Consider the following 19037-nt stretch of genomic DNA (forward strand, 5'->3'; position numbering starts at 1 on the left):
TGGATGTAGTTCCTGAAACAGGATCATTTTTAGACCAGACTCAGGCTGCTGAGTCCCGGTCATCTTCAAGCTGCTTGCCGATTTGCCTCTGTCACTCTCTAGAGGTAGAAGATGACCGAACCTTCACCTTGGGTGAACGATCTCAGCACCAAACCATGAACCACTTGCATAAAAAAAGGAACACTAAACACCCCCATCTTTAAATGCTGCACAATAACTTGCCTTGCCTGGCACTGTGTTAACATTTTTAAGGCAGTAAGAGCCCTACAATGAAGAGGAAGCACTACAGATCATCCAGCCCTGACGCCACAGCCACACATCTAAGGAGTTCAATGTTTCTGGCTGAGCAGGAAGGACTAACCACCCATCACATGTCACAGATACGACCCCACGCATATCAGACACTTCGTAACCGTATAAGTCAATGATGTATCCATCAGAGAGCACATGCCCTCTCCATCACGTTCTATTTATAGTCAACAAACTACCCAAGGATGTTAATTCAATTTTTGTAGACCAAAGAGATTAAGCCACATTCAGCTGGTGAGACTTTTAACAGTCTTCACATCAAGGTGGGTATTTTTTATTTTTTTAAGATTCTATTTATTTATTTGACAGACAGAGATCACAAATAGGCAGAGAGACAGGCAGAGAGAGGGGGAGAAGCAGGTTCCCCACTGAGCAGAGAGCCCCATGCGGGGCTCGATCCCAGAACCCTGGGACAAGACCTGAGCCGAAGGCAGAAGCTTTAACCCACTGAGCCACCCAGGCGTCCCCAAGGTGAGTATTTTAAGAGTCCGAGGAGGATTTTTTTCCCCTGAAAGTGTAACTTTTACCTGTTGCGTGTAACGATCTATTTTGGATTGTGCCTCAGGAGACAGTTCGATATCTTTGGCTCCATACACAGTCTGGGCAATGGTTCTTATCTTTTCTACAATTGGAAGCTGCAGAAACACAAATGACAACAAAACCGTTAATGTTAATCTGTTAAAGAGTTGAGGGAAAGCTTAATGAGGTTTTCTGCAGTCATTAAAATTTCCTACCAGATTTTGTCCTCAACAGCCCCAGCACTGGAAGCAAATACTCTTTCCTCTATCACCCTTAAAGTGTGGAGAAGTATCAAGAAGCTTTAGATGTTCAGTTAACCCAAAAGTTGCTTATCTAGTTAATCATTTTTATCTATTGCATTGTTTTTAAAAAAATGTACCTTATACTATAGTTTTACAAACAGGAGCTTCCTAAACAAATACTTAAATGTTGGTGTTTAAGTTTATTTTTTTGTGAGTAGGAATGGGCTGATATATGTTTTTTTAAGATTTTATTTATTTATTTAGAGAGCGCGCAAAGAGCATGAGCTGGGACAGGGGTGTGGGAGAGAGAGAATCTCAAGCAGACTCCACAGAGCATGATGCCGGGCTCAAACTCATGACCCCGAGGTCATGACCTGAGCTGAAATCAAGAGTCAGACACTTAACCGACTGAGCCACCCAGGCGCCCTGGAATGGGATGATGTTAAATGTTGATGTGATGACTTTATTGGGAAATCAGAGGTTGGACCTAGTGTCACTTTAGCAAATTATGAGAAATCATGGAGGCTGGGAAAGAATACAAGAACGCTAGATATGGGCAAATGAGTGTATGGGGTGGAAAGAAACAGCCTTCCATAATGTTGGATGGGAAGCCCGGATACGGACAGCTGGTAAAATACTGCAAATGATCTGGAGAAACAACAGTGGTTCATTCGGAAAGGGATACGCCATAGATAAAGTGACTCTTTCTTATGCAAATCATTCATAATTTTACTGTGCAGAGAACATAGAGGCGTCACGCAGTTAGTGGATTTACTGTTTGTGAACAGCTGTTGGACCAAGTGCCCGCTGGTGGAATGAATGTCAACCAAGGGGCAGAAGTCTTCCATGGCCTACTCCAAAATGTTGCCCATTAAACACAAACTTGACTAGTTCCCTGTCCTCAGCTCCTGGAGACTGCTTTTCTACCTTCCATCTCTCTGAATTTGGCTATGCCAGCGACCTCATACAAGTGGAATCAGACATTTGTCCTTTTGCATTTGGGTTATTTCAGTGAGCATGAAATTCAAGGTTCATCCACGTGGTGTCCTGTGTCTGAATTTCCTTCCTATTCCATTGTACGCATCCACCACATTTTTTCTTATCCATCACTTATCCACCACTGGGCACTTGTGTTGTCTCTACATTTTCACTGCTGGGAACGATGCTGTGATGAGCACAAGGACAAATAGCTCCTTGACACCAACTTCCAATTCTTTTGGGCATTCAGAAATACACATTTTTTGTCTACGACTAATGTTTATTTGAAAGTATTTGGGGAATTTCAAGCAGGTGCCACACTGACGTTGTGAGCTCTGTAATTATGTTTTTTAAAATTCCCAGAGGAAACTTGCCACCACCAAAACATGACAGATGACCCAAATACAAGGTGTAGCAGAGCAGAAAAGTGCCGGCCACATGAATCCTGGTTGGGTGCTTTGTTTCTCCTCCTCACCTTCAGAAGCCAGACCTCCGTGCTTCCCATCAAGTACTCGTGTCTGCCCTCTGTCATTCCAGACTTTTGATGCCCTGCCCCCAGTCTTGCTCTGCCTGGAGAAGATGAGGGTGCTCCCCTGAAAGCTCTGGCAGGTGCACTGCTGTCCATCGTGAGTCTAAGAGGATGAACCCCCCACTGCCCGGTGTGCGTCCTGCAGCCCCATGCTGGATAAATCAAGTGATCAGTGGACATAGCTAGACATCCCAAGACCAAAACCCTTCCCGGACTGCTACTGCAATTCTTCTTTTTCACTCACGCGCACAAGTGAATATAAATAAAAAGATGATCTTGGTTAATATATCTTTTGTTTTTAATATAAAAATTAAAAACTGCCCTCATAAGGCAGCTCCCATCGCATATGACATATTTATATTATGGCCAGAGGCAAGGGACTTCCTGCTGTGCCTCTGCTCACTTTGGGGGAGAAGTGCAACCATTAAAGAAAAAAAGAAGAGCCAAGCTCGCCCCAATGATCTTGATCTGAATATGATATTCACTTATATTGTTTTGTTCTAAACGGCAGTTTTTAGAAAGCACACAAAGTGGTAAAATAAATTATGAATGCCCATGCATTAATCACTCCTGGCTTTCCCTGACTCTGTAAGTATTTACCAACTTCTTCGTTCACCACATCGTTTATCCTCCCATCCCTAAGGTCTAGAAGAGTGACCTGCGTGCAACAGGCGTTCCACAAACCTCTGCCGAATGGCTAATGTATATCGGCAGCAACCACTTTCAAGGTGTTACGACAGGCGAAGGACTTTGGGCACTTCTGAAACAATGCACTTCGGAGGTGGTGGGGACAATGACACATCACATAATTGTGACCAAAGAGTGTGTATGATAAAGCTCTGCATAAACACTACCACGATGGAGCATCTGGGTGGCTCAGTGGGTTAAACCTCTGCCTTCGGCTCAGGTCATGATCCCAGGGTCCTGGGATCAAGCCCCACATCAGGCTCTCTGCTCAGTGGGGAGCCTGCTTCCCCCACTCTCTCTGCCTGCCTGCCTGCCTACTTGTGATCTCTCTCTGTGTCAAATAAATAAATAAAGTCTTTAAAAAAAACAAACACTACCACGAAAGACAGAAGATGGTGCAGCACAGGGGACGGCAGGGAAATCAGCAAAAGCTGCTGACATGTACAGAGGTAGTCGAGTCATGCCTGAAGGCAGGAAAGGTTTTAATAAGCAATGAAAGGAAAGATTATTCTAAAGACAGGCACATGTCAAGGTGTGAACGGCTACACACGGCCTCTTCTGGAAATAGGACCGTTCTTTGTGTATGATGCACAATCGCTTAACATGTTAATAAGCCCCTTCACAAAGTCTGGTGTCGATGCTAGTATCTTTGATCATTTTTAAACTAATGACATGTTAAATCTTCATCTTCACCAAGATCATAACTCTGAATATATTCTACATTTACTCCCTCCCAGGCCTCTTGAATGTATATTTAAGAAATTGAAACACTCTGGGGCGCCTGGGTGGCTCAGTGGTTTAAGCCGCTGCCTTCGGCTCAGGTCATGATCTCAGGGTCCTGGGATCGAGTCCCGCGTTGGGCTCTCTGCTCGGCAGGGAGCCTGCTTCCCTCTCACTCTCTCTGCCTGCCTCTCTGCCTACTTGTGATCTCTCTCTGTCAAATAAATAAATAAAATCTTAAAAAAAAAAAAAAGAAATTGAAACACTCTGGAACAGAGGTGTCTGATGGCAACTTTCTGTGATGGTGCGACTGTTCTCTCTCTCTTTTTAAGAAATTTTTATTGGAGACAGAGAGAGAAAGGACGGGAGAGGGAGCAGAAGAGGGAGAGGGAGAAGCAAGGAGCCTGATGCACAACTCGATCCCAGGGCCCCGGGATCATGACCTGAGCCAAAGGCAGCTGCTTAACCGACCGAGCCACCAGGTGCCCCTATGATGGTGAGATTGTTCTATATACATGCTTCTAAGGTCTAGTAGCTGGGAGCCCCGTGCAGCTACTAAGCAGTTGAAATGTGACTAGTGCCACCGAGGTCATAAATTCTTAATTTTAGTTAATTTAAATAGCCACCTATAACCAGTCACTATGGTACTGGACAGCACAGATCTGGTCAATAACTCTGACCAATTGTTATATTGCTGCCAATAACTCAGCAGGAGTGCTGAGTAGGTACACCATAAAGCAGCTGAGTGACATGGACTTGGAGGATGTGGTGACCTCAAGCTTCATTCTATTCATTTTGTAGCTATGGGGAGCCTGGTTCATAGAAGTGGAGTTGGTTAAAGTTAGATAGCATATCTTTCTTAAGTCTAGGAGACTGGCTAGAATTATTAAATTATTATTTTTAAAGATTTTATTTATTTATCTGAGAGAGAGAAAGTGAGTAAGAGCATGAGTTGGGGGGAAGGGGAGAGGGAGAGGGAGAAGCAGATTTCCTGCTGAGCAGGGACCTCCCCCCGACCATGGGACTCGATCCCAGGACCCTGAGTTCATGACCTGAGCTGCAGGCAGACACTTAACTGACCAAGCCACCTAGGTGCCTCTATTAAATTACTGAACACCTGTTTTTTAGTGAAATAAAATTGGTCTACAAATTCCAGAAAAGCAATTACTTAAGTTTTTAAAATGTTTTTTTCTTGAGAAGAATATGCACAAAAGAAAGTGAAATAGAACAAAGCTAAAATAGAACAAAATTTAAAACAAGAGTTAAAAATGAAGCTTCTAGAATCAAAGGAAATGAGGTGTGAAGGTATTACAATATAGTGGCATCTCATTTTACTGGGAGGTCAAGTTCTAAAGTCAGCAGCCCAGAGGGTCTCTTAGAAGACCTAAGCAATAAATACTCTATCAAAACTCTAGAGTTTCTTAAGCCCACGACTGTTGAAGGGCTGGGACCCATTGTTGTTTCTTCTGGAGCTGCACGGAATGTTCTATTGTTTTACCAAGGCCATAGACCGGAATTCACATGTTAAGCGATCCTGGGGATTAAGGAGTGCATTTGTCCTGTCGAGCTCGGGATGTTGTACAGAAGGGTTGAATCACTGAACACATCTGAAACTAATATTACACTGCCCGTTAACCACCTGGAATTTAAGTAAAAACTTAAAAATTAAGCAATCCTATGCTGTGATACCAGCAAAATGTATTCCAAAAGCCCACAGTATGTTTAAAGAGAAGGATCAATGAATAAATGTGTTAGCTGAACAGAAATCTCTGGACCCACGGTAATTATGTCAATTCATATTTTCTATTTTATTTATTTTTTCCAAAGATTTAATTTATTTATTTGACAGACAGAGATCACAAGTAGGCGGGGGTGGGGGGGAGCAGGCTCCCTGCTGAGCAGAGAGCCCAATGCGGGGCTCCATCCCAGGACCCTGGGATCATGACCTGAGCTGAAGGAAGGGGCCTTAACCCACTGAGCCACCCAGGCGCCCCCCTATTTTGTATTTTAAATGAGGCATGAATTTTAAATGACCTACAAGTCAATAGCCTTTCTGGTACTTCCACTGAGAGTATGATGTGAAACCACGGATGTTCAGTTACCCTGAGTGCACACGAGGTATCAGGGGCTCCTTGCAACAGACCTCGGTGTCACAGGAGCAGCGTCTTACTGACAGCAGACCCTCGTATCTTTGAGAAAGCTTGTCCCTGGCTGAAAACCAGCATAGAAATCTGAGCTACCAAAGAGGTACATGCCGCCTTCTGTGAGCCGGCTCACTGAGCAGCTGTCCTGGCTGGCTCCTTGGCTCAGGGCGGCAGGTTAGCCCAGAAGACTCCCAGAGGAACCTCGTTCTCCTAAGGCAACCGGGGTGTGTGCTGGATGTAGCTGGGGTCCGGGAACAGAGAAAATGCCCATCACCAAACAGTCTCTATTTGTCTACGTCAAACGATGACCCTGAGGAATCCACATGGGTGATCTTTCATACTCTCAAACAGAACGGAACAGCAATGTCAAGGAAGGGACATCAAGAACAGGTGACTGTGACCCAAGTGAGGAAGGAAGGGATGTGGTCTGAGCATGTGGCTTTGCCAACTAACACACACACACACACACACACACACACACACACACACACACACACGGTGTTTTTATGGCACATGTGTTGGTTCTTTTTCCGCAAACCTTGCTTATCAACCTCAACGTGTTCGGAGACTAGTACAAATGCATGCAAGGTGTGGTTTGGGTTCTACTTGCACATTCAAGGAGCCCTCGTTTTTACAAGTGTCTCTTTTTCTTGGCTGTTCAGCAGGAGTCAGAATTTTCCTCATGGATCTCCTGGAGATGCGCTTCCAAAGAAAAAACTCTGGGTGTAAAAAAATCTCACTGAAGGGCACAGGACAATATGGGTGACCTTTGAGCACGGTGAGAGTTGGGGCACTAATCCCCCTCGTCCCACAGTCAAAAACCGACGAATAACTTTTGACTCCTGTCCCTTCCCCCAAACTTAATGACTAATTGCTTACTGCTGACCAGAAGCCTCGTCCATAACATAGCTGATTAACATGTATTTTCTAGGTTCCGTGTGTTACACACTGTATTCTTACAACAAAGTAAGCTAGAGAAGAGACAATGTTATTAAGAAAATCTTAAGAAGGGGCGCCTGGGTGGCTCAGTGGGTTAAAGCCTCTGCCTTCGGCTCAGGTCATGATCTCAGGGTCCTGGGATTGAGCCCCGCATCTGGCTCTCTGCTCAGCGGGGAGTCGGCTTCCTTCCCTCTCTCTCTCTGCCTACTTGTGATCTGTCTGTCAAATAAATAAAATCTTTAAAAAAAAGAAAATCTTAAGAAGAAAATACAGGGGCACCTAGGTGACTCAGTCATTAGGCATCTGCGTTGGCTCAGGACATGATCCTAGGGTCCTGGGATCGAGCCCCGCACCAGGCTCCCTGCTTGGTGGGAAACCCGCTTCTCCCTCTCTCACTCCCCCTGCTTACGTTCCTTCTCTCGCTGTGTCTCTCTCTGTCAAATAAATAAAAAAATCTTTAAAGAAAAAAAAAGAAGAAAATACATCTACAGAATTCTGCTGTATTTACTGGAAAAGATCCGCATGAGTGGACCCAGAAGGTTCAAACCTGCATTGTTCAAGGGTCAACTGTACTTTCGAGGAAAGGAAACAGAAATCGATTTTTTGATAAAGAATGATTACTAAACAAGTCCCTAAACTCTCTAATACTGGAGTGACTGAAAGTCCATATGTTGTTTTACCTGTTTTTCTCCTAAAAAAAAAAACCTAGAGTAGGTGTCTCTTTTGAAGTGGTATGTTGTATGTGGTACCTTTAAGGATAATATCTGTGATAATGTCAAGTAACGTTCCTTAAGTGGACATGGATCCTGTTGCTACACAGTGGTCTCCTGTCACCTAAATTTACGTCAGCCAAAGGAGGTCAAAAGGCCTGAGAGGGGGAGATAATGGTACAAGGACCAGGGCAAAAAAGCAAACAAAAAAACCCCCCAAAAAACCCCACAAAGCACATCCCTTCTCCCTAACAGCGTTTTTTTTCTTCTTTTTTTCCCAATTACTGGGAAATATAGAAGACATACAGAACATACACATCATTTTAAGTTTTAAAATCCTATCAATTATAACTATATATACAATGTGAGTACACTTAAAGCCCCACAACTGTATGTTTAGAAAATGGTTAAAATGGGAAATCTCACATTATATATATTTGTACCACAATTTAAAAAATTATATGTACACATATAGAAGTATTTATACTTTATTTATTTATTTCAAATTTGAGACTCTAGTTGCCAACGCCTGTAGGCTGATTGAAAGAGAGCTCACAAAACCGCCGTAACAACTGACGTATGTTTCAGTTTGAATCATTAAGAAACAGAAAAAAATTCCTCAACAGCCAAGCTAAATACCGCCCCCAAAGCCCCCTGCCTCAAACAGACCAGCAGGAGAGCAAACTCCCCCAGACACACTCAGAGATCAGGGACGCTGGCTGCCCTGGGTTCAGTCCTCTCTCCCGCCCGGGCTGGTCTGTTTTGATCTCCCTCCATCCAGTCCCCGCTGCGATCAAGAGAGTGGCTTCACACAAAGCACAGGAAAGACCTTTTAATAAAAACAAACACTATCCTCTGTCGCTGTCAAGGTTATATCTCGAAATGCTTGCAAGGTTAGAGGAAGGATATGAAGATGATTTTCAACCTTAACTCCTGATTTCACAAACTCCTGATTTCACAAAAGAGTTGGATTTGCAAGCTGACTTTCCGGGCCCCAGAGCCTTTGCACAAGTGACTGACTTTTTACTCTACCACTAATGGCTCCCGGTCCTAATGCAGAGAGAATGCTGGGCATCTTCCTTTAATTTGGCGCCTTTCATTTCTCGGTACAAGAGGAAACTTGGCTTCTAATTCCTGGTTTCAACCCACGTGACCAGGAAACCAATTCTAGAGGCTAACACAGTCACCTGCATTACAAGACAATTTTTAAAAAAAGATTTTATCTATTTATTTGACAGACAGAGATCACAATTAGGCACAGAGGCAGGCAGAGGGGTGGGGGAAAGCAGGCTCCCCACTGAGCAGAGAACCCGATGTGGGGCTTGATCCCAAAGGCAGAGGCTTTAACACACTGAGTCACCCATGCGCCCCTACAAGACAATTCTTGAAGGTCAATTCAGGAAGTATTCTCTGGAAGTGAATGTGGAGAGAGAGGGACAGCTAATCTTGACTGCCTGCTTCCTGTGTTCCTCCATTCTACTCTGAGGCTTTCCATTTGGTCTTCACAGCCACTTGGGAACGCCGTGTCAGTAACCGATACGGTTTTCTAGATAAAGAGGCTGAGGCTCAGGGGGAGGAGTTAGCTTGCTCAAATCAATACCCACCACAGGAGGCCCAGGCAAGATTTAAACTTAATTCTCCATGACCTCAACGCTTTCTTCTTTTAACTATAAGATGTTTTCCCTTCCATCAAGTGCCCATTTGTTATGGGGCAAGTCCCTCACCTTCTCCACGCGTCTGAAACATGGAGTTGAGCCCACACACCCCAAGGCACTGGGTGAGATGTGCTTGGAATAACGCATGGAACAGGGATTTGAGAGCTGATAAACCGTAAGATTCATTTTTCTTTCTGCTACTATTTTCCTATGTGCTTGTGGGAATCGAGCGATTATATGGGTCAACGATAAAGATTTAACTGTCAAAAGTCCTACTACAAAAGGGAAAGTTACAGAAAAAACGACTTCTCGGGGAGTGTGTGATCATCCCAGAGGGTTGTAAGGAAACCTTAGGAACTTAAGTTTAAACATACTTATTCTCACCATATACATTTCCTTTAAGCAATTAGGCCACTGCATCTTATTCCGTGTTTTGTTATTTTTTTAGATTTTATTTATTTATTTGACTGAGAGATCACAGGTAGGCAGAGAGGCAGGCAGAGAGAGGAGGGGAAGCAGGTTCCCTGCTGAGCAGAGAGCCCGATGTGGGGCTCAATCCCAGGACCCTAGGATCATGACCTGAGCCGAAAGCAGAGGCTTTAACCCACTGAGCCACCCAGGCACTCCCGTTTTATTTTTTATTAAAAATTTAAAAAAAACTATTTTTATGTAATCTCTACATCCCACGTGGGGCTCAAACCCACAAGCCCTGAGACCAAGAGCTGCACGCTCCACCGACTGAGCCAGCCAGGCGCCCTCCTTATTCTGTTTTAAAAAGTTATTTTCAGAATTAATCGCCAGCTGCCCCCAGTTCCATAATCAAAAGTTGCCTACTTAAAAAAAAAAGTTTTCTACTCTTGAATTAGAGGCTACTCTGGGGGCACCTCTTAATCTTGGGGTTGTGAATTAAAGCCCTGCATTGGGGGGTGTAGATTATCTAAAAATAAAATATTTTATCCTTTTTGAGAGAGAGTGAGCACTAGCGGGGGTGAGGGTGGGGAAGGGCAGAGGGAGAGGGAGAAGCACACCCCCCGCTAAGCAGGGAACCTGATGAGGGACTGAATCCCAGAACCCCTGGGATCATGACCTAAGCCGAAGGCAGATGCTTACCCAACTGAGCCACGCAGGCGCCCCTAAAGGTAAAATCTTTAAAAAAAAAAAAAAAAAAAAAAAGAAGCTACTCTGATGAAAGACATGCAGAATTGTTGTCTGAAGAACAGTGGTTGCTTAACTCCGTTTTCTGTCAAGTTCAGCATAGAAGCCCCCAAGCCAGAAGAATAGCCTGTTTCCTCCTTCAACTCTGGGCTCATCACCATCAAGCCTCTCACCCTGGGGGTTGTCCCACCCCACAGTATCTCTGAGGGCAAGTGTTTCTTCTCCTCTCTAGCTGTTCCTCCTTCCACTGAGATGATTCCTACTTTCCATACGAAAGCATCACGTCCTGTGCTCCTACACTATGTCAGATGCCGCCCCGTGGTCTCAGGTGACTTTCTTCAGTAACAGAACCGGGGCAGAAATAGGACGTCATCAGCCCTGCAGGGAATGCGTTCTTGGTGGAACACAGTCCAGGGAGATGGCAGAGGGCTCACAGGAGTCCAGCCTGCCCTGAGAAGCAAAGGCAGCGGGGTGATTTATCCAAAGTACTTTATTACTTCTTTTTTCCTGTAGGGCAATCCCACACATATCAACCTGCCAAGCATGGAAGGGTTCGTTGAGGGGGGATGAAGAGTTTCAGGAAAACCATGAGTTAGTCTGTACAGGTTCGCCAACACGATATAAGGAATGACGAGGGAAGAAACGTTTGAGCTGTGTTACGGACTGCACCAAGGGATACCGATTTCTAGACAAGATTCTAAATGGTCTTCTATTATCTAGAATCATCTTGCCGATGTGAGGAACACAGCTCTTAGGGAGGCAATTCACAGTGAAGCAATCATTCTTCTCGTTTAGTGATATGCTGAGATGCTGTTGGTTCTCTAATAAATAATTATATGATCCACATCTGTGTTATAAGAAAAGGGAGAAGAGTATGCCGGCAAAGGAGGCAAGAATCCTAGCAAATGCAGGACTTTAGTCCACAGTATAATAAATTTCCCCCCTATTTATAGGAAAGCAGACATTTTTTTTTTTTATCAAATACAAAAGGGTAGAAATATTGCTTTATTTGAGAAACTTACATCCAAATTACTTTTGTGTTTTAAAAAGTCCTAACGTGCACCCAAGAAGAAAACATACACAGATTCCACAATAATAAGAACAAAAAAATGGGGCTGACTGCCCCAAATGATATTTCCTAAAAGAAAAAAATGCAGTATTTAACTTTCCTTTTTGTGAGTCAGGGTATGTGAACTGCATACATCATAAATAAAAATTTTCTTACTTTACAAGGAGGAAGGACTGTGATCCTGTTTTTTATGCATATTAAATATGAAATATAAAATCCACTCTTCTGAACAAGATAAAGGAAAAAATCATTCTTTATCATTTCAGTTTTCATGCAATGAAATCCAAAGGTCTGTTGAATCCGCCTTTTCCATTCATGTACTGCCTGTACTTCCTCTTCTGAGGCACATTTATGGCATAGGCATTTACAGAACCATCCACCTTTTTCCCCTTTGTGGAGTCAAAAGAGGCAAATCCCATTAATTTCATCATTTCTATTTCTTCCTCTGTTTTGCCCTCTAAGTCTTCCTCAGTAATCTGGCGTTCTTTGCTCTTTGTTTCTTTTGTTTCTTTCTTTCAGTCGAGAAGGGGAAGGAGATGTGGATCTATGTCGTCTTGGGGATCTGGAGCGTCTTCTGTGGGGGGATCGAGAGCGGCTCCTTCGCCGATCTCTCTCCCGGGACCGGGACCTTTCTCGGCGCCTGCGTTCACGCTCACGGGACGTGGACCAGGACCGCCTGCGCTCCCTCCGTGGGGAGCGGCTGCGACTGCGACCCATTCGTTATCTTCCTTCGCCTCAGCCTGCCCCGGAAGCCGGAAAGCAGACATTTTAACAGCATTATCTCCATGTGGATGGGAATTCAGAAAGAAAATTAAAATAATGGAAAGGAAAGGGACTCATTTTTGGGGTAGTGCCTGTGTGAGAGGGTGTAACTCAGAAATACTTCTCTCTACCCACCTTCTTCTCACTTGGGAAGGTTTCCTTAAAAAAAGCCCTACTGGGGCGTCTGGGTGGCTCAGTGGGTTGAAGCCTCTGCCTTCAGCTCAGGTCATGATCCCAGGATTCTGGGATCGAGCCCCGCATCGGGCTCTCTGCTCAGCAGGGAGCCTGCTTCCCTCCTCTCTCTGCCTGCCTCTCTGCCTACTTGGGATCTCTGTCTGTCAAATAAATAAAATCTTAAAAAAAAAAAAAAGAAAGAAAAAAAGAAAGAAAAAAGCCCTACTTTGTGAAATCCTTCATTCAAAACTGCCTTTGCCACTCAGAGTGGGCTGGTTCCAGCTCAGACGGCAATGGTCGGAGGCTCCTAGAGCAGGCCAGAGAGAGCGAGGCCCTGACGGCGATTTGTGTGAGGGCCCAGGGCGGGGACAGGCGCTGCAGACCACCAGGCAGGCTCGCCAGGGCAGGAGGACTTGGGAAGCTGGAGCTGCAAGAATTCAAAATAGAGGTGCAGGCGGGTGCCGAGATGAACAGAGGGAGGTCCTGGGAGGTTCAGATTTTCTGACTGAAGCCTCCTTACACAGCTGTTTAAAAACGCATTAGCCGATCGACCAACTCTACTTCTGGGGGGATGACCCAAAGGATTGAAAGCAGACTCTTAAAGAGATATCTTTATACACATGTTCACAGCAGCATTTTTTATAAGTCAAGAAGTGTAATTAGCCAAAATGGCCACTGACGGGTGAGTGAATCGACAAAATGTAACCTACACATACAAGGGCAGGGATGTGCAAAAACACGGGTACACCCTGACATTACTGAGTAAATGACGGAGACCGAGTGTTTGCACGCCCTGCCCCCACATTCATCGGCTGAAGACCGACTGTCACTGTGAACAGTGTTAGGGGACATGGGGACTTTGGGGGCAACTAAGTTGATGGAATTAGGACAGGGGGCTTTCAGGGTGGTGAGGTGATGGGACCGGAACCCTCATGAACGGGATTAGTGCCCTCCTAAAACAGAAACTAGAGACCCCACTTCTCTTCCACTTGAGGATACAAGGAGAAGACAGCAGTGCACGACAGAAGCAGCCAGCCCTACCAGACACCTGCCCAAGCCTTGACCTTGGACATCCCAGCCTCCAAAGCTGTGCGCAATGAACTTCTGTTGTTCACTGGGGACCCAGTCTGAGCTATTCCTTCCAGCAGCAAGAAAGGACCGAGATGGAGAATAAGCCCGTCATGAAAAAGACAAGAACTGGATGGTTTCACTTATATGAGATACACAGACGAGTCAGATTCATAGAGACACAAAGCGGAAGGGTGGCTCCCAGGGGTGGGGGTGGTGGGGGGGCGGCAGTGAGGAGCTGGGGTTTAACGGGTGTAGAGTTTAGGCTTTGCAAGGAGCTCTGGAGATGGGGGAGGGGGTTGCACCCCAACGTGAATGTACTTAACACTACTGAACTGTGCACCCCAACATGGCAGAGACAGTGAGTGACAGGTCATGTGTATTCTACAATAAACGTATTTTACAAATATCATACATACAGCTCCAGAAAACCACAGTGAAAGACGAGAACCATGGCAGAAATGGGTGAGGAAAATACTGCTCCTGATTTCACAAGCCTTAAGAAGTCGCTCCAAAGACCAAGCCCTGAATGCATTAGCTGTCTAACCTGGTTCCCCAAAGCCCTCCTCGCTGAGGCCTGCTCCTGGAGAGTAGAGCAGAGCTTTGAGAGCACAGGCCCTGGGGCAAGGAGAGCTTGTGTCCTTGGCCACCAGCATTGGGCAGGTGGCTCAACCCCGTTCCCCTGCGGTTTCCATATCTGGAGGGTTGCTGTGGCCAATAAACAGCACGAGTGTTGCCAAACTCTCCACACTGGCCCGATGCACAGCAGGGGTGGGAGAAACGCCGCTCACGGCCACTGGGCTTACCTGAACGTCGTACAGGAACCGGAAGCGGCTACCCTTGTTGGCGGCGTCCCTCACAGCCCGAGCCAGCTCCACGGACCCCTTCCCGCCGACGGACCAGTGATAGCAGGGGACCGCATCAAAGGCTCCAGCCCTCCTCGCCAACTCACAAACCAAGTCAATCTCGGCGCGGGTGTCGGTCCTGGTGATGAAAACGTTTGCGGTTTTGCATCTGTATTCATTTAGTGATGTTTTTAAAGAAAGACTAACCGTTTATACAGAACTTTGCTCCCTAACACTGCATATATTTTCAACATCAAAAGTGGTTACGTTGTGTTTAAATAAATCAGACTTAAAGGAAAGCATTGGGGGGAGGGAAGCCTCTCCAACAGGACTCAAATATTTCAAGTTGTTAAGGGTTTTATTGAGAAAATTCCATAACGTAACCCTTTGATCATCCACAGTCTTTCAGACAGAAACGCTGGGTGGAATTAAAAAAAAAATAAATAAGTAAGAGCCAAGGAAAGGTTAACTCACTATATAGATTTCATTTCCCATAAACATTTGAGAGACTTCTGTTAAAATGAAACCGACCCAACCCAACCCCAACAAACAAACAGAAGGAGCAGAGTATTTCTATATAGTTTCAGATGAAGCCTTCGAAAGACCAGACTCTCTTCACAGGGTGGCCGGCAAGTGGAACACATGCGAAGCAGCGGCTTCACTTACTTGAAGACATTCAGAGCCACGATAACGGGGACCCCGAAGAGCTGAGCAATCTGGATCTGCTTCTGAAGGTTACAGCAGCCGTCTGCCACCAGCTGGATGTTCTGGAAGGAAACCAGACCCCCATGAACGCCTCCCACCACAGCTGCCAAACTAAGCTGGCAAGTCCACTCTGGCAGGTTCTGCTTCCATCCTGCTCCCTTTACTGTCCTAGAAGCTATGAAACAAGCCCATAAAACACGTTTTCCTCCAAGAAAAGGTGGCGTACAGAAGGAGGAGGCTCATAGGCAGAATAATTTCTGAAATCTTTCTGGGTCCAATGGTGTAATGGGGTCCTGGGCCAGGCGGCTATTCCTGCTGCTGGCTGCTGGCCGGGGCATAAGCAATGAGCCTGCTCTCTGTAGGCTGGTAGACAGGAGGGCACAGGGCCCCCGGGAGGGTGAGGAGTGTGGGTCAGCCATTCTGGGCTCAAATCCCTGGTGCCACCTGTAGGAGCTAAGAGGTACTGTCGCCAGTAAATCAAAGTCTACCCAAGAGTTGAGGAACTCAAGTGAGTGATAAAGCCAACTGTATACGTTCCAAAAGGCAGCTTTTTTTTTTTTCCCCCTACACAGCAGAAGAATAGGAGGGTATAAGCTTCATATTTGTGTCTGTGCTGGAGACTGGGCTCCTGTTCCGATGGCTGCTCAGAGGGCAGGAAACAGTACGTACACGAAGCCTACAGTCATCATTTCTTGAGAATGGAAAGTTAACTGAATGGACTTTATCCCTCGCCCCCACCCATTTCCTCCGGGATCATGAGAGAAGTGGTTTTCAAGAGGCCACTGGTGGAGGGCTCATTCATGACTGAGATCCAGCGGCTAGCGCGGTTTGCTGGATTTAAACGGTTCTGCGCAGAAGCCTTCGAGGCACCTGTCCTTACCTCCTCGGTGTACTCTTTCTTTAGCGGGACCCCTGCAGTTACCTGAGAGAAGAAAAGGCAAAAATGAAGGGAAAAAACCCATGAGAATGCTAATTCTGATACCTGTCGCATGTAAGAGTAGCCAGGTAGGTTGAATTTCTAGCCGCTTCGGGGAAAACGCATGCGAGTGAGCCCTACTGGATTGCAGTGTTCGCTTCTGTAGGGGCTGAAGGACCTCCCTTCTCCCGTCCTACTTCCTGCCCGCACACCTGCACCCACCTCCAATCCCGTGCTTGCCCGGCAGGTGCACGGCCCCCACTTCTGTCACTTATCTCCTGAACCCACTTCCATGGAAGCCAAATACATCCACAAGGGCATGGCCACGGTAGCGGGGAGCTCTCAGAGTACATGCCTTTTACTGAACTGTGCCCAGCAGGCTGGGAGTGCTGGAAAGCCCAAATATATTGGAAAGACTTGAGTCAGTTACCCCTGACAAGGGTAACTTGCTTGGAAACCAGCAACTAGCCAATGTGTTTGCCAATCTGGGGGCTTGGTTTTCTTATCTTTATTTTTATTTTATTTTATTTTTTTAAGATTTTATTTTATTTATTTGACAGATAGAGATCACAAGTAGGGAGAGAGGCAGGCAGAGAGAGAGAGAGGAGGAAGCAGGCTCCCTGCCAAGCAGAGAGCCTGATTCGGGGCTCGATCCCAGGACCCTGGGATCATGACCTGAGCGAAAGGCAGAGGCTTTAACCCACTGAGCCACCCAGGCGTCCCCGGTTTTCTTATCTTTAAAAAAAATAAATGGCGGTTAATTGGCATCGTATTAAACACTGGAGTGAGGAAGAGTTATTTATTGTTACTAGGAATCCTGACCAATTTATCCTGTCCTCTTTGTTTTTGCTTTAAAAAAAAAAAAAAAAAAAAAAGCTTACCCTGATAAAGATCTGAAGGAAAAACAAATCATGGTCACTTTTCTGAAAGGTGCATTTGAAAGCACAAAATGTGCTTTTAAACCAACAGCTGGCAGCCCCAGCTGAACATGAGTCTTACTGGAAGCTTTTAAGAAACACTGATGTTTGCCTGGGTTCCACCCAGGCCAATTGAACCAGGATTTCTGGATGTGAGACCCAGGATCAGTAACATGAGAAACTCACCAGGTGATTCTAACTGGAGTCAATACTGAGAACTTTCTAAATGGTGCCCATTATCCTAGCATAAAATGGGACTTATAATTTGAGTAAAACCTGACTTACACAAGGTGTACCATCATTCTCAATAAATTCTAAATAATGTTAAAGTAATTGCCATTACTCTCCCCTTTGGGTGGCCTATTTCTCACAACATAGGGGGTGGCAAGGGCAGTTTAAACATGGAGTACTAAAGTCGAGTAAGTAATATAATTTGTAATATTAATAGATTAAATTAATAGAAAATAGAAAAACCATACCATCTCAAGAGACGAAGAGAAGTCATTCAACATTTATTTAGAATAAAAACTTGACAAAATAAGAAGAGAAGCCAGTTTCCTTAATTTGATAAAAAACATACACCAAGAACCTGTAGAAAAATCGTATGTAGTGAAGAAGTAGTAAACATATTCTCTTTTAGACCAGAATAATAAAAGGAGGCCCACTGTTACCACTCCTACCTAACACTGCACTGCCAGCTAGAAAGACCTGGTTAGTGACAAGAAAAAAGCACAAAGATTAGAAAGGAAGAAACAAAACTGTCATTATTTTCAGACATGATTGACTACATGGAACTCTCAAGTGTCTACAGGTAAATCAGTACAATTAAGAAGTCACAGGGATGTAATGAATAGTCTATGACTACAGATAATAATACTGTACTGCATACTTGAAAGTTGCTGAGAGTAGATTTTTTTTTAAAGATTTTATTTATTTGAGATAGAGAGAGAAAGCCCATGTGCACAGGCGGAGGAGGGGCAGAGGAAGGGAGAAGTACACTCCCCGCTGAGCAGGGAGCCCGCTATGGGGCTCAATCCCAGGTCTCCGAGATCATGACCTGAGCTGAAGGCAGACACTTAAACAACGAGCTACACAGGGCGCCCCAAGAGTAGATCATAAAAGCCCTCGTTGCAAGAAAATTCTTGTAACTATTCTTGTTACATCTTGTTAAATCTTGTTAAAATTCTTGTAACATCAGCGACCAATGCTAACTAGATTTGTGATCCTTTTGTAATGTACACGAATGTCCAATCATTCTATTTGACACTTAAAACTAATGTAAGGTTTTGTGTCAAAGACACCTTAATTTTAAAAAGTCAGTGGATATAAAAACAATATATAAGAATCCATAAGCAACCTGTAACACTATACAAAAATATAAAGTACACAGTAACAAATCCATAAAAAGATGGAGAAGCCCTTTGTGAAATAAACTGTAAGTCGTTACTAAAATACACTTAAAAAGACCCAAATCAGTGAAGAGGCATCCCATGATCTGAGATGGCAACCCATCAAGTATCCTATTGGCACCATGCCCTTCCAGTAAAAATGCTGAGAAGATTCTTTATGGAAGTTTATGAGCTGATTCTAAAATATATACGGAAGCCAAAAGGACCGACACCAGGCCAGGCGTGCATGCAGAAACAGAACACCCGGGTGTGGAGTTTGCCATAAAGGCTACCAGTGCGGCACAGACACAATGATATGTAAATAGACCAGCGGAGCTGAAGAGAGATCCCAGAAAAAGACCTACACATGTATCACCAAGTAGGCGTAAAGATCACACAGAAGGAGGGCCTATTTAAATAAACAGTACTAGACCAACTTGTTATTAATACAAAAAAAAAGAAAGAAAGAAAAGAAGATCTGGTGATTGCCTCATCCATGAACAGCAGTAGCAATGGGCAGGATGGTTAAGTTCAGGTATCAGTTCGTGTCACAGGGTAGCAGACAATTGGTCCAATGTTATTCGGAGTGTTTCTGTGGGGTGTTTT

The 19037-nt window shown here is 44.9% G+C and overlaps 1 protein-coding gene and 1 pseudogene across 1 annotated transcript in view; both read right to left on the reverse strand.

Moving 5' to 3' along the window:
• Positions 1-19037, reverse strand: part of MTHFD1L (methylenetetrahydrofolate dehydrogenase (NADP+ dependent) 1 like) — a 183060-nt gene that overhangs the window by 51806 nt on the left and 112217 nt on the right. The window contains exons 22-25 of the mRNA XM_046004918.1: positions 16091-16132; positions 15172-15272; positions 14467-14644; positions 837-944 (exon numbers count right to left, since the gene is read on the reverse strand). Coding sequence (XP_045860874.1) covers positions 837-944; positions 14467-14644; positions 15172-15272; positions 16091-16132 — 429 coding nt within the window. The remainder of the gene's footprint in view (positions 1-836; positions 945-14466; positions 14645-15171; positions 15273-16090; positions 16133-19037) is intronic.
• On the reverse strand, positions 11572-12393 carry LOC123941588 (annotated as a pseudogene).

Source organism: Meles meles, chromosome 5 (genome assembly GCF_922984935.1).
Source record: "Meles meles chromosome 5, mMelMel3.1 paternal haplotype, whole genome shotgun sequence".
In the NCBI taxonomy this organism is placed as follows: Eukaryota; Metazoa; Chordata; class Mammalia; order Carnivora; family Mustelidae; genus Meles; species Meles meles.